Source organism: Corvus cornix, chromosome Z, assembly GCF_000738735.6.
Source record: "Corvus cornix cornix isolate S_Up_H32 chromosome Z, ASM73873v5, whole genome shotgun sequence".
NCBI lineage: Eukaryota > Metazoa > Chordata > Aves > Passeriformes > Corvidae > Corvus > Corvus cornix.
The window spans coordinates 47188051-47204472 of NC_046357.1; the positions used below are offsets into that span (position 1 = coordinate 47188051).

Sequence of the window (16422 nt, forward strand, 5' to 3'; positions counted from 1 at the left end):
TTAGGTCTTTACATTCAGAGTGAATATGAAGGCCTGATTCAGTTGTATCTCAAAGAGCACTCACCAGAAAAGGTGAAAACTAAGACCATCTTCTAGACCTAAGAGTATAGATGGTGTCCAATTTTTAGAACACAAAAACACCTACTGCCAAAAAAATTAATAAAAATCAGATTAATCTTCATTCCTATTAGTTTACTCTCAAACTCCTATGTAAATTGTTCAAGTCACCGTGAATGCTGTGGTTCTCTGGGAATATTTGTTTTGACTTTAAACCAAGGGGAACCCAATATTCTCTCTCAGCTCCTGTCAGCTTTCCTGCATGACAAATGGAGCCATTCCAGAGGCCTCTCTGTTATCCACCCCATAGAATATGAAAAGGAAGATGGTTAACCAGTTGTACACAAGTATCTATCTGATCAGAGCTGCTGACAGTGCTAATTGACCCATTAAAGACTTGACTGACCACGTGGAGAGGTCTACTAGCTACTAAGTAGCAGCAACTGCTTGGCAAGGCACCAAGCATAAAAATATCATTCTGGACAAATAACACAAGAGTTTGCAGAAAACATCTGTAAAAAATTAATCAGCTATAGAGACCAAGAGCAGTCCATAATTCAAGATTATTACCAGCTGTTGCCTGACGGTCAGAGATTAAGGTAGATGAAAGGACAGGGAAGGAAAGTCATCACCATAATATTATTTCCCTCACTCTTCCAAGCTCTCCTCTTAATATAGCAGTTATGTCTCATCTATTTATAACCAGAGCTAAGAGTCTAGTCTATGGAGGCTTGTTTTGTGGTTCCCATCATAACTAAATACAGAGCTTCAGAAGTTTGCTGCACTCCAGGCGTTTTCCATGCCATATGCTGACATCAGGACAAGTTTTCTCCTTTTTCTGATTTCACTAAAATAGGAGCCACTGCAAAAATAACCCTAGAAGCTTGTAACAAAATAAAAAAATGTCTGAGATTGCAGGAATCTAGCTACTTAAATTTCAGTCAATATAAGCGAAGGAATTATGGGAGATTGGACTTTATTTCTGCAATGATAAGTAAGTCAATGGAGTGTCAACAGGGTATCTTAAGCTTAGTTTCGTATCATTGGGCACGACAGAAGCACTTCAGATTCAGTGACAGAAATAGGTAGGAATTGTACTTTAACAAACCTTAAGACAGTGGGGAATGCATCCTGAACCAAACATCCTGAGTTAGTATTTATCGGGTTTTACAGAGTCACAGAATATTCTGAATTGTCATCACTGTCCAACCACCTCACCAGGTATCTTACTGTGAAGATCATTTCATTGCTTCTTGTGAAATACCCAGAGTGGAAAAGTGCATCAGAAGTATTTTCTAACTAAGATAGGAGCAGTCATAAAAATGTAAGGGTAAAAAAAATTTGCTCAACTTGCCCACCAAATGAGTTTGGTTCCAAAGGAAGCACAGAATGGTTATGGCTGGAAGGGACCACTGGCGGGGTAACGCTCACATGCAACTTCCTGTGCATAGTTATATAACTAACCACAACTACAGCCCATACTAATCCATGTGCAGCAATATCACACAATTAACACTGTAGTTAACCTTGCCTGCAGCCCTAATAATGCAGATTTCTGCTCCATAATCTAGACTTAAAAAGAACTTTTCTAAAAACTTTTCTAAAAGATCCGTGCTCAAGATTATGTAACAGTGGTTGACGAGAAACAGAGGCCTTTGTCTTCAGTTTACTCAAATAAAAGTAGGGTACATCAAGAAAAAACAAGACCCTTTCTGGATGGGAAACAAATACAATACAACTTAGCATTCCTAACTGTTGTAAAGAACAGGTCACAGTTTGCAGAGGCATTTGCAAGAACTCCTATTTTCTTCTCTTTTCCTAAAAGCAAATGAAAAAATGTACGACTTTTACACAAATATCAAACACACTGCCCAACTGTAGCATCTGTAGAGCTTTCACATGACATTCTCCCTCACACTTCCTTCCCAGGAGTGCCTGTGCAATGATTCACATCTATCTTCTCGGACAACACATTCATAAAAAGAGATCCAACTCAACTACGCACATATCTTCATTTGAATTGAAAAATATTAAAGTAGGTATCTAGAACTTCTTCCTATATTAATAATATTTTAAGTATTATGTATGCGTTGTACTAATCTAAACTGACAATCTTTAAAGTGTTGCAGTGGGGATCCTGCAACATGCATATACCAAACCAGGAGTCCCGTGGAAAGGAAATATATATGGACAGACAGATTCTTGATAGGTGTTTCAGAGATGTTTATTTCTCCAGCCGCATGGCCGGAGCTCTGCCCAGGAACTGTTCCAGTCACGGGACCAAGGGTCCTTCTGCCCGCACAGGGAACACAAACCAACCCATGGGAACGAGGCTGAGCAGGGGCAGGGAAACCCCGTGTCTGTGCCCTCAGGGCCCCTCTCCCAGGGCTACACGGCGGGGGAGGGACCCCAACACCTCACCCGTTTTATTTTAATAAAAGGAGAATGAAAACAACTGGATAAACATAACAAGAACAGTTTCAAGACAAAACAAGCCACCCTCCTGAGTCTTTAAATGTCCAATCAGATTCTGTGGAACATCTTAGGGCTGACAGAAGGGACACAGAACTCTGAGCATGCTTTGTGGGGAAACTGAGGCAGGAGAGGGTTTAATTTCTTCCCTTCCCCTTTTCATCCCCCACTCGGCATTGGAAAGGGATTTTTGGGGAAACAATTGGCAAAAGCATGGTTTTGTGAGGGAAACCATGGATAAAAAAACGGATTAGGAATACACTGGGGGTAATAGGACATAGGGTAAAAGGGAAAGGTGGGATTAGGAAAGGGAGACTGTAGGGGGGGTTTAAAATGGAGATACTGTCTAACATGACTACGATTTTTTGCATATATACTGCCTTTTACAGGAACACCATCAGGCCCAGTGACCTGCGATGCTTGTAACCCTTTTCTACCTCGTATAATTTTGAATTCCACGACTTCTCCATCTCCCAAGCTTGGGATGCATTTTTCAGGGTTATTCTTTTTAATAGCAGTTCTATGCACGAATATGTCTTGCTGGTTGTCACACCTTGTTATAAAACCATAATTTTGCTTAACATTATACCATTTTACTATCCCTAAGGTCTTAGTTACTATGATCTTTTCCTTTTTCTGAGTGGCTGCTGTTTTCTGTCTCGCTGCGTCTTTGCTCTCTCCTTCGGTCGCTCCCGTGTTGGAATTGTCGGGGCTGCTGGTGCCTGCGCGCTCTTCCCGGGGTCGCGTTCGGGGCTGCGCGGGCCGGGCCGGGCCGCGCCGCTCAGTTCTCCGTGCGTCGCCTCCTCTGGTCGCAGCTTCGCTGCCGATGCCGGGCGCTGCACCCACGTCTCGGCCGGGCCCCCGAGCGACGACTCCCCCGTGCCCTGCTCCAGCGCCGCGTCTCGGCTGGGCGCGGCTCCGCTCCACCGCCATCGCCGCCAGCCGCCGCCCGCGCGCCGCCCCTCTCGGTCGGGCATTCACGGGGCTCGCTCCACCACGCGCTGCATGGGGCCGTGTGGGCACCGCCGGGTCCCGCCGCTCCCGCCGCGCCTCGCTCCGCCACCGACACTGCGGCTCGCGTGGCTCCGCCCGCACGCGGGAACTGCCTCGCTGCTGCTCGCAGAGCGCTCGGTGCACGTGGCCTGGGTCGCACGGTCCCTGCGCCAGGCTTCCCTTCGCCAGGACACAGCTGACATTGCTCAACAGTCTCGGTAACTAAATAATATTCATGAAAATATTCTTCCATCGGCATATATTTTGACTCCAGTATTAACTGTGTCCAAACGGTTTTCCAAAAGCCCTTGGTACGAATTAAATCCCAAGAAACATAGAAAAAGTTCTTAAACAACCATGCCAGGAAGTGTTTCAGTTCTTTTTGAGCTTGAATCAAGCTAAATTCACAAATCGTTGTTCAAGAATCATTTTAAGTTTAAGATAAATGTCCATATGCGGCTCTGAGAGCCAAGAGTCTTCCCACAGTTCCTCCATAGTTTAGATATGGAATAGCAAAGCAAAACCAAGAAGAGGAATCCAAAGTTTCCAGGGTTTACTCACACAAATCAGTCGCTTAGGGATCGGGGACCATTCTGCTCACAATTCCCACCATTATGTTGCAGTGCGGATACTGCAACATGCATCTATCAAACCAGGAGTCCCGTGGAAAGGAAATATATATGGACAGACAGATCCTTGCTAGATGTTTCAGAGATGTTTATTTCTCCAGCCGCATGGCCGGAGCTCTGCCCAGGAACTGTTCCAGTCACGGGACCAAGGGTCCTTCTGCCCGCGCAGGGAACACAAACCAACCAATGGGAACGAGGCTGAGCAGGGGCAGGGAAACCCCGTGTCTGTGCCCTCAGGGCCCCTCTCCCAGGGCTCCATGGCAGGGGAGGGACCCCAACATTAAAGTAGGCAAAATCATCCTCTGCTGGGGTCAATGCACTACTATCTGGTAAAAAAAAAAAAAACAAAGCCTATTGCAGCTTATTCTTCAAACTGACTTCAAACTTACTAGTTTTTCTTGACAGTGGTTTCCATTAACTGGACAAATCTCTTTTCAAGACAGCTTTTGTCCTAAGTTGGCTTATTATTTTGACTGTTTACTTTAAAAGAATTCAAAACACTTTGTCGAAAACTTCTCACCAGATAGCAAAAGCCCGTCCTGCCTTGCTCTGGTCAATGACAGACAATCTCTGTCTCTTTGACAGATATCAGGGAGAAAGAGACCATAATCTTTCCCACACACATACACACCCAAACACATTCACCAAATACACAAACAAAAACTATCAAGTGTAATTGTCTGTTGCATGACTTAGTTTAGATGGGAGGAATATGAAGTTCTTCTTTCTGGAAAGAACTATGACCACTGAAAGCATAAGTGAACCAAACGGTATGTAGTATAAATCCAAAAAACAGCATCAGTCATGCTTCTCCAGAATCACAAATGTCCTGAGTTTCACTCAAATCTATTACTGCCAAAAGCAGCTCTGGGAGCTCATCACTAAGATGAAGAAAAAAGAAACTAACAAAGGCCCATACAAAGGAGTACAAGAGATAGGCAGGAGTGCTTCAATTCCACTGTCAGTAAGGCTACAGCTGTATGAATTTAATTCCATGTTACATCAGTACTCTGCAATCTGACCTAAAGCCTTTAATCAGTTAGGCCAATCATTACACTTTTCTCTCCAACTACATGCCAATCAGCTCAAAAATCTGCCCAACACAGGCAGGAAGACACGGGAATACAACAGAATTGAGCAAGAATAAGTCATCCAGAGGACATCGTATGCACTGAAGGAGTGGTACACCAAATTGTGTAGCCAGAATGTGCCACAAATCAGGCACAATGAAAATTCATCACAGTAGGTCCACATAAAAAGTTAAAACTTTAGGAGAGAGAAGCACTGATACATGACCCCAAGTTTGCTCTAAGAAAAATTTTTAATTTAATTTCTCTGCTTGTGACTCAAGTTGGAATGGATTTCCCTTGATGAAATCAATGGCCTGATGAAAAATGCGAGGCACAATTCATCTCTTAGAGGACTTGAATACCACTACAGTGAAAAAATTAGGATATTTAAGTTATGGTTTTGCACCTAAAAGTTCTGTTAACAAAATGCAGATGAACATTTTTCCCTGAATAGACAAAGAATTAGGTTTCAGAAAACAAACATTTTAAAAGTTTCAAATTAGAAGTATTTCAATATTGAAGATTAACTTAAGCTGTTCACCTAGTTTCAATAACCACTAAACTGAAAACTACTTTAACCATTTTTATAAACTTATCCTCATTGAAATTTAGTTACTTCAAATTTAATCAGTTCTTTAAAAGTTTAATATGAAGAGCATCTATATCAAGAAGCATTGGTTGTTTCTTGCTACCCTCTATGCCATGAGGTAAAGAACCAAAAATTCCACTCACTAGCCATTAATGACACATTAATTGTGGAACAGATTGATTTCTTCAACACATGATCCTCAGGAAGCTTGGTAAGGGCCATTTATAACAGACAAAGTTAAGCCTAAATGCCAGTTCCCTAAATGGCAACAGTAAATCTTCAGCCTCTTTACTTTTAGATTAGTATGTAAACTAACCTTTTACTTGCTATGTTCAAAAAACCAGTTAGAAAGTGTGCCATAAAAAACAAATTTTGCTGATTTTCATTACTATAATCACAACAAGGAATTGCAAAAATTTTAAACAGACATAGAAAAAAACCCTTCATTCCATTAAGAATCTCAATAACTGAATTCTCCACTCAAAAAAAAAAAAAAAGCATTCGGTAGTGATATTACACAATCATTTATTTTACCTTCAAAAAGTTTTCCGTTAAGACAAAAGAATAAAAGTCATCACAATACCTTTTTAGTTCACAAAAGCTTAGGAAAATTTATTTGTTTCATCTAATGCTTTAGTATCTTCACTTCTTGAAGGAGAGGAATCTTGCAATTCAAAACTACTGACATCAAATATAAAAACCTTTCAAGCAGTTTCTAAGTACTTTACTGGGAACTCTTTAACCCAATCTTTCAATCTAACCTCCTTTTAAAGAATTTCCCAATGGGAAAACAGAAAGAGAAAAGGTAAGAGGAAGATCAGTGAGTAAAAAAAAGTAATGGAACAGACTAATACAGTCTTTATGAGTGCACAAGCAGATTGTAGCTCATGCAGATAAAGAAATAATTCGGTGTTGTACAACTGACATTTTGCGAACTGAGGCAAACTTACAAAAACAAAGGCACAAAAGAAGTTGTTGAATGAATTGCTGGGAGGTATCAGTTGATCATTAATAAGTCTACACAAACTAGAAAGATGGACTGAGGTAAATGGAAAAAGGGATGTCTTCCCTTTACAACTCAATTTCCTAATAGTATTTGAACTTTAACTGATGCTACAAAGCATAATTAGACATGTCTAAGCACATTAGGATCTTCTGAACACAGGCCTAGGGTCTGGGATAAATTAAATTAATGCAAAAACCAGAACAGTATCTATTAATGAACAAACTTGTTTGAACCTCAACAGTTCCCACTTAAACTTATCACTAGGAGCATACAAATGTATGCTAACAAATATATACACCAACATTAAGTCCACTTGATGTTAGTATGTCACAGAAAAGAATCACTAGCACATTTTAACAATCTCCTAAAAAAGAACCTCAGAGATGACGGCAGCAGTAGTATTACAGATGACTAATAGCACTGACCTAAAAACATTCCACTGTCACTTCAAAATAATCTGACAGATTTTCATATCTTGCAGAAAAATTGATAAAACTGATATCTAAGATGAGCAATGGCTCACTAACATCACAGAAAAAAATAAATACACTTTAACTTCACACTTCAGACTTAACTTTTCCTTTGAATAATTTTCTGTGGAACTTCTGGAATTTGTCTCCTTGAAAGCAATTAAGAATCCAACTGAAGCAGCTAGCTAATGAAGCAACTTAACAAATAGCATGATTCAGTAAGTATGCCTGCAACAAAGGGGTATTTGGCAACAGCCAGAAGCTATGTCACAGCATAACTGAAGATATTATGTGATTTTGTAAGTGCCCTTAACAAGGAAGCATGACCACTCCACAACAAAAAGCAACCCTGCTGCACAACACCTGATCTTCAAAGACACAGACCATGGCTGCAGTTTCGCACAGTGCTTTATTCACGTGGCAATTGCTTAGCCTCAACTGATCTAAATGATCTGAACTCAGATAGACTGCCTGTATCCTTTGAGGAAAAAGAATAGAAACAACACTATATTAACAGTAAGGAATACTAGTGTTACTTGTGTTATTTCCTAGAAAATGTTCTCCCCATCCCCAAAGGGTATTTAGCATATTTTACAAAGGAAGAAAATTTCTTATAATGGTTGCATTTTACCTGACAAAGAATAAAACATTTCGTAAGCGCCATGATTGCCAACAGAGACATATGATGACACTTCAAAAGTTCTACTAACCGTAATTTAACAAATTCAGTGGGTATTTTTCGAACCTAAAAAAAATGGGAAAAGAAATTCTGGAAGATACTTCAAATCCATTTTTGATTCCTCATGACTATGCTGTTCCCAAAAGATAAATAATTACCTTTAAAACTTATGTTATTGAGGGAACAATTGTAATTCAAGTTAGATACACAGGTGAAGTTTTTTAAACACTTCTGAATGGGAAGCACAAAACATTTAAACTTTTCTTGATACACAGTAATAATTATCATCTACTAGATTTTATTACATGACACATGACAGCTGTTTCTAAAGCAACAAAATTTTGAGAATGTTATCACACTGACAGGACTGCAGCACTGTTTTCTGTACCCTGAACTTTTTATTCTTTCTTCAGGTCTTGACAATTTTTTTCCAAAACAAAAACTTCAGAAGAAACACACGCAACTTAGATTGTCATAATCAAAAATGCAGTAGACAATTTCCACACAACACCTCCCATCCAGGTAAGATTTCCTAAATCTAAATCATTTTCATTTGGGACTCAAATCTCAAAATCTACATAGACTTCACAGCTGCATTTTGAATCTTTCAGTATTAATTCATTACGTATTACCCCAACTATTTCACCCTAAATATATTCAAAGAGCAAGACATCAAAAATTTCAAAAATTAATCTAAAAAATTTAAAACCAACCAGAAAAAAAATCTTCTTTGAATATGAAATAAACGAATAATAAATAATAATAATAAAGGAAAAGCTGTTGGTTTCTTCTCATTTTTTCACTGGTATGTGTGAGGTACTGCCCTGGGAACATTCTTCTAGTCAATTATTGTTTGAATAAAAGGAGTACAGTTTAAGCAAATATCACTAAATAGCATCTTAATTTGAAGTTTACTTAAGGAACAAAAAATATTACTTGAGCAAAACTGAATTCAGTGAACAGTGTTTTTCAGTTGCTGATACAACTAACACATTAAAAGTCTAAACTTCAGCTGCTTGCACTAAGGTAAGCATATATTCTCTAAAAAGACAGTTCAACTGTTTTAAGACTTTCACTAAGAAACATGCAAGAAAAATTCTATAAACAAAAAGTTCCATAGTTTCAGCACCTTTTTTAATTTCAGTTTGACAATTGAACTGTGAAGTAATAAATAACAGCAGAAATTTCTTGGTAAGAAATCTTAATATGAAAATATGAATTATGATACATTACAGGAAAATAGTATTATGCAACGCAAAACAACTGATTTAAGTCATGCAAAGAAGCAGAAAATACCTGTACAGAGCCACCATGTCTGTCAGATGCCAGGTGAGCCCTCAAATGATGTGGATTGGATTGCTGTGAGTCCCAAGCTGCCCTATGGTCTGTAGACTATCATTTTTGAATGTATTAGGATTTATGCAAAAGAAGAAAAAAAAATTTAAAATAAACAATTTGTGCATTATTATAAATTATTTTTAAAAAGCACAGAAGCACTACACACTCAATCCCTATACAGATTGCACTTCCACATTATCAACATACTTACACATGCCTTCATATACATTTTCACAGAGAGGTGAAGCAGCTAAACCTCAAAATTCCTAGTAAGAAAAAGCACACTAAGACAACCCTGCAATTTTGCTTAGGTAAATAGACACAGCTCTGAATTCCTAACACTGTTACCACCTTAGTCATTAGCCTCATTTAAAAAAAACAGAAGTGAAAATGTCATACATACATGTTAGAACTGAAAGAGAGGATACAGTGCATGGAGGAGAGACAGCAAATAAAGAAGTGTGAGTAGGGAGAAAATACACTACTGATTCACTACACTGCCTCAGAGCTTCAAACAAGCAAGCTTTTAGGAGATATTTATGTATTTCTATGTCTGTAGACTTTAACGAAGATCTACTTAAATCAATGTAAAAACAAAGAAAACCTAGAGTCAATTTTATTCGCAAATTCTAATAAAAACATAGCACAAATCATTTGACAAAAGACATAGTAATGCTGATAATCTTACATGAGTATCTTACCTGATTTTTGGATTGCTGCAATCTGTCTCTGTGCTGATACGCTTCTCTGTTTGAAGACATTGCAGGGTCTGAATGTATTGAACCCACTGGAGTAGGCTACAAATATAAATAATATGTACCAACTGGTAAAAAAAATAAATTTCTAAGTCTCACCAAAAGCTACAGGTCTGTAATAGAAAATAATCTTTAAATCTGACAGTTTCAAGTAACACAAAATTATCAGATTAAAGCAGAAGCTTCACTAGATATTTACTAATACCAATTTTAAAAAAAGCAAACCAAGACTTACAGAATTTAATGAAGTAGCAGTCCTAAGTATGATCACACATTAATTTTCTGGAAGACTTTAGACTGTTACTTTTGCAGTTAGCAGTTAAGACATTCTGATGAAATCTGATGAAAGTCCTAAAGTAATTTTTAATGCAAAACACTGAAAAAATATTTTGCAATAAATACTATAATTCTTTCAGAGTCACCTAGAGAACTGCAGAATGAACTGTATAATCGGAAACTGGTCAAAATAATACATATTAGCCCTCCCTTCCCTATGTGTTAAAAAGAAGTGAAAATTTTGAGAAGCTGAAGAAAACCCCATCCTCTACCCTTTCTTAAAGTATATAAACAGAGTGTTTCTGAAACCTTAGATGCTCTGTGATGAAATATGCAATGAATGATGCAATATGAAATATTTCTTCATAATGAACTTATAAGTATCTGGAGTATACCTCATATGCAGAGAAGTTATAGGTCTGCATTTTAAAAATACTGGGGAAAAAAAAACCTGCAACCATGACAATCACCTGCAAAATATTATGCTCCTTCAACTCAAAAACCAATCTGAATTTCTACGACCTCATTTTGGATTGAGCAGAGATGCACTTTGACATTAAGGGTACATTTGGAAAGAGACTGAATATGAAACACTCAAGCTGAAAGATAATGTTAGAACATGCATCTGCAGATGGACTTTTAATAGCAGCTGTTCACAACTCTAATAGCAGCGTAGAGATGCACACATCTTATGAAACTCAAAACTGATCACAGAAAAACCCATTCTATTACTAACAGCTGAACTGTACTCACCAACTGTTTGCCAATCCAGTCGTATTCATAATCAAACAAATAGCCTTTTCGATCAAGTAAGTCTGTGAAGAGCTTTCTCAAGTAGTCATAGTCTGGCTTTTCAAAAAAATCTAGCCTTCTTACATAACGTAGGTAAGTAGCCATTTCCTCTAGATAAATAAGAAGTATACATATTTGCCAACATCTGTTTTAAAGGAACTCAAAAAAACCCCACCACCTTATTTCATTTTAAAGCAACTTGTACATCTCACCATAAAATCTGAACAGTTGTTCACCATGAAAAAGTGGTGAACAGAAAAAAAAAGTTACTTAACAGTAATAATGTTCTTTGACATGCTACCATATTCTGAGATATATTGCCATATTCCAAACATATCCAAGCAAGTGACACCTCACTAATTTTTCCTTCGCGTTACCTGTTGAGATCTTCTATTCAACATTCCAATTCTAACGCACAGTGTGCAAGAAAGCGTGGAGAGAAATGCCTCTACTTTCTTCATTCCAATGAATTTTACAGAGACAAGACTAAGGAGAGGTAAAAAAGGGGTATACAACATAAAGCATCAGCCTCCTGTCCACAAGGCCTACTGCGGACGGATTTCCTTTCATTTGTCATGAGCTACTCTCAGCATATCCACTTTGCCTATCAATGGTATTTTGACTACTTTTCAAGATGTTTACTTATATTGCGGCAAAATCACATCCATGTCATACACGTCCCCTGTTCCAAGCACTTTATTACTACTTTTAGAAAACATCGTATTTGCTTCTGTCCAGTTTTCCAACGCCTCATTGATTCTGCCTGTACTTACAGAGAACTAGAAGTGACACCTGAAACTTGGAAGTTATTTTAAAAATTATTTTAAGCTGTTTCTAATGCACCTTGTTTTTAATAGGGGTATGATATCAGATTTGAGCTGAAAAGGCTTGCAAAATTCTCAGTGTGAAGATACAAGCGCAGACTAGTTGATCACTGTAACCATACATACAGTATTTTTTTAATGTTTCCTTTAGAAGAATCTATATTTGAAGAACGACAGCATTAGCCTACTGCTGCTTCAAAGGATAATTCTTCTATTTGAGCCCAGTCTTGTTTAACTTATCCATCAATGACTTGGATGAAGGGGCAGAGGCCTCCTCAGCAGTGTCACTGGCAACATAAATCTGGGATGACTGGCCAATACCCCAGGGTACTGTGCAGCCCTTCAGAAGGACCTTGACAGGCTGGAGAGATGGGCAGGGAGGAACCTTCTGAAATTCAGCAAAGGCAAATGCAGGGTCCTGCACCTGGGGAGGAGCAAGCCCAGGCACCAGCACAGGCTGGGAATGACCTGCTGGAAAGCAGCTCAGTGGAGGAACTGGGGGTGCTGGTGGACAACGAGCTCTCCATGAGCCAGCAGTGTGCCCTGGTGGCCAAGAAGGCCAACGGCATCCTGGGGTGCATTGCAAAGAGCAGGTTGAAGGAGGTGATCCTGTTCCTCTACTCAGTGGCTGTGTCCAGTTCTGAGTTCCTCAGTAAAAGAGAGACATGGAGCTCCTGGAGTGGCTCCAGCGAAGGGCTATTAAGTTGAGCAAGGGACTGGAGCATCTCTCATGTGAGGAAAGGCTGAGGGAGCTAGGCCTGTTCAGGCTTGAAAAAAGGCAACTGAAATGGGACCTGATTAATACCTATGAATATCTAAGGGGTGGTTGTCAAGAGGATGGACCAGGCTCTGCTCAGTGGTGCCCAGCAATAGAAGGAGAGACAATGGGCAGAAACTGATGCACAGGAAGCTCCACCCGAACATGAGGAAGAATTTCTTTACTGTGCAGGTGACTGAGCACTGGAACAGTTTGCCCAGAGCTTGTGGATTCTCCTTCACTGTAAATATTCAAGATCACCTGGCAAAACCCTGTGCAGCGTGCTCTGGGATGGCCCTGCTTGAGCAGGGAGACTGGACCACACGACCCACTGTGGTCCCTTCCAACCTGACCCATCTGATATTCTGGAATCTACTATGCATACTCTAATTTTAAACCCAGATATTAAGCAATTACCTATGCCAGTTTCATTTTATAAATTAATACATAACATTTTACTAACAGCAGACATTACCTGGGAAGTTTTCACACAATACTTCTATAGGAGTTGCTCGTTTAGTGTCTCCAATTTTCTGGTAACGTTCTTTTAATGTATCAGCCTACGACAGAAGAACAAACAAGCTTTTGAAGTTATACAGCTTGCAGACACACATTCAAAAAAACCCCAAACACATCAATAAAAGCTGATGATCTGAAAATAGGACAGAGGAAGACATCAAAACCCACTACCTTTAAACCTTGCCATGGAAGACTTCCTCTGAGAAAATACATAAACATATGACCCAAAGCTTCCAAATCATCTCTTCTGCTTTGTTCTGAAACAAAATGCAAATACTATTAGAAATTTCAATCTGTGTAATTTTACATTATATTTTAAAAACTAGCCTCCAAATTATATAATAATAATTGTTAGGTATAAAGTACTTGAAACCAAACTGTGCATGTGGGGGTGTTCTTGTGTACTATGGACTGCCTTAAGAACACAGCTAAACCCAGAAAAAAAGCAGGTGCAAACTGCAGGTATACTCATCTCAACAGCACTTTAAGCAAATGATCTTACTGTAAGAAATCGTTCTTACTGTAAGAAATGGTTCTTATTCTAAAACACATTTGACCCTTAAAATTGCATTTTAATTCTGACTTTTTTTTTACCTATTATTTGTGAACTTGAAACAATTTAAGAAAGCTTCAACAGAATTAATTTTTCCTCTAAAAAATCATGGAGAAGATGGTGTTTTCTTCAGGGACCCATTATGGAATTTCTGAGCCAAAGGTAGATTGAAGAAGGCTCAGAAGTACTATTATTTGAACAGAAAGCAGCATGTACCTTCAGCCTGCTATCAAGTCTAGCTGACATATGAGCTTTCACAGAACACAATGCCTGGCAAAGCTACAATTTTTCATCTGCAGTAAAGCAGGGGCAGTCCTTCAAAAAGCTCACATAAGGTTAAAGAAAAAGAAAAGTAACAAGTAAAACACAGTGTATTCAAAGTTTTCAAAGTATATTTCACATAGGTTTTAAATTAAATCCATCATTCTTGGGAAAACTAAAGGTTATAAAGAATAGTGAGTCTCTAAATTACTAGCAGAAAACAGATCTTTTTATTTCCACCTAACTTCATTCTGTATTGCTGTTGAAAGAAATGTTACACATTGTAGTACGTATTGTAGTAAGAGGCAGTATTTAATTCTACATTTGACTTTGTCCCTGACACAAGAAAGAAAAACAAAATAGTAACATTGTTTCTACTCGGTATTTCACAAAACAAAATTACTATGCTTTGATAACAAGAGAAATGGAGCAGGAAGGTAAAAGAAAAAGATGTTTGTTTGATTTTTTGAACACAGAGAAGTCAACAAAGCCAACCTGGCCCTGATCTGATCAACAGATAATATTGCCATAAATATATTGAATCTGAAGAACAATTTTTAGTTTTCGTATAAATAGAACAATGTACTTACTATGCTGTTTCCTAGCCCTATCTTCTCATTTGAACACTAAATAAACACATATTATCAAATGAGTAAGCAAATCCCAAAAAAAGGATGGTGGTAAGATGTAGGCTACATCTAGGCCCTCACTTCATCACACATCTGCCAGCCACATGAGGCTCTTTCAGTGATTTCTCCTTCACTCATTTCCATGTTTCCGATTCCCTTGCCAACACTCGTGTTCACTTTTGCACTCTTGTTGTCCACTGCTGCCACTTGTCTCAGTGAGGGAACTCCAGACAATTTGGTCCTATCTGAATTTCTCTGCTGACTCTGCAACATCCCACTTGCTGACCACATGCTATCCTGATACAATCTCATAGGTTAAGAAGAAAGCAGGAGTAAGCTGCAAAGTTCTACACCTGACAGGTTTCAGAGCGTGAAAGAAACGTTAGGTCCAGTTGCTGGCAGAAATCCTCTGCTCTTTATGAGGTAGAATGAACATGCAGAAAATCACTACTTCAGGGACAGTGCTCCTGACAGACACCTCATGCAATGCAGTGCGTTTCATGTAACGCGGATCAGTGCTAAGATGGTGGCAAAGCATATGAGGATGTTGAAAGTGTGCAACAGATGGTCCACCCCTGGGCAACACTAAGGTATGGCCCTTAAAAATGTACTGGAATGTTCCACTTGGTCTTTGCTAAGGGACAGTAATTCCTCTCTTTCAATTAATTTCTATGAGTTATGCCAATGAAAAATTAACCTTTTCTCTTTAAAAAAACCAACCAAAGTAATAGCATCTTATTGAGGCAATTGCTCTTTTACAGAGAGTCCTATCTATGACACTTTTAATCTTTATTATTTCAAATTAAGGTGTTTCGTGGTGGTATTTTGTTGGGGGTTTTTTTGGGTTTTTTTTTTTGTTGTTTTGTTTTGTTTTTTAATGAGATGTGGACTGTTGGCAATATTTCTGTAGGACAACAGAAATTTCTTTGGGAACTAGGATAGAACATTTAAATTCACAATGCCCTCAAAAATATGCTACAGGAAAGGATTTTGTGTTTGTTTTAATTTGGGGGACAGGGACTGTTATTTAGAATCCATGCAAGTTCTTCACTGATCACTTTGGAGTAATTAAGAAACAGTAGTCAAATATCCTTTCCTATGGAAATCTTCAAGATGAGCCTGAAAAACAGGAAATCCAAAGACTATCCTGCTATTATTCAAAGAAGGACATCCAAAAACTGGAAAAAACTAGCAGTGGACTAGCTGGAAGACAAAAGGATTTCAAGCATCAGCTGGAGGAAGAGCTGCTGATGTATATAGATCCTATTGCATCACATTTTAAAGAGATTGAGAGGATATGTTGCCTAAAAGGTAATACAATCATAAGATAACAAATACACAACAAAGTTTTAGGGCACATGGTTTCCTCTCTCTCAAAGAGATCACCTGAAGCTAGCTAAATTGGTAAAAAATTAATATTTGTTATTTAACTCATAAACTACAATTATCTTAATTCAAATAGGCTGATTTAAATAAAAACTAGAGCTTCATTCAGCAGGCTATCCCCAGAAATTATCTTTTTTTAGCATAAACACTTAAGTAACCGTAACACAGTTTAAACAACAGACATTCAGTCTTTAGTAAGCATCCAACTCCCTAAAGAAAGTTTAGGAAAGCTTTAGCAGTAGAAACATCTGTTTGGATCAGAAGACACAGTATTAGTTACTGAGAAGGTGACATGGTTAGATACAGAGATGGGAAGTGACTACCTAGCTTCAACTCTGAGTTCTTAAAATTTAGCAAAAATAATTTG

General features: G+C 38.4%; 1 protein-coding gene across 8 annotated transcripts in view; it reads right to left on the minus strand.

Moving 5' to 3' along the window:
- CSNK1G3 (casein kinase 1 gamma 3) overlaps window positions 1-16422 on the minus strand; it is an 83872-nt gene that overhangs the window by 7550 nt on the left and 59900 nt on the right. For all 8 annotated transcript variants that reach the window (XM_039567041.1, XM_039567043.1, XM_039567042.1 and 5 more), the window contains 5 exons: window positions 13398-13483; window positions 13183-13267; window positions 11088-11236; window positions 10005-10100; window positions 9262-9357 (listed from right to left, as the gene is read on the minus strand). In XM_039567041.1, coding sequence (XP_039422975.1) covers window positions 9262-9357; window positions 10005-10100; window positions 11088-11236; window positions 13183-13267; window positions 13398-13483 — 512 coding nt within the window. The remainder of the gene's footprint in view (window positions 1-9261; window positions 9358-10004; window positions 10101-11087; window positions 11237-13182; window positions 13268-13397; window positions 13484-16422) is intronic.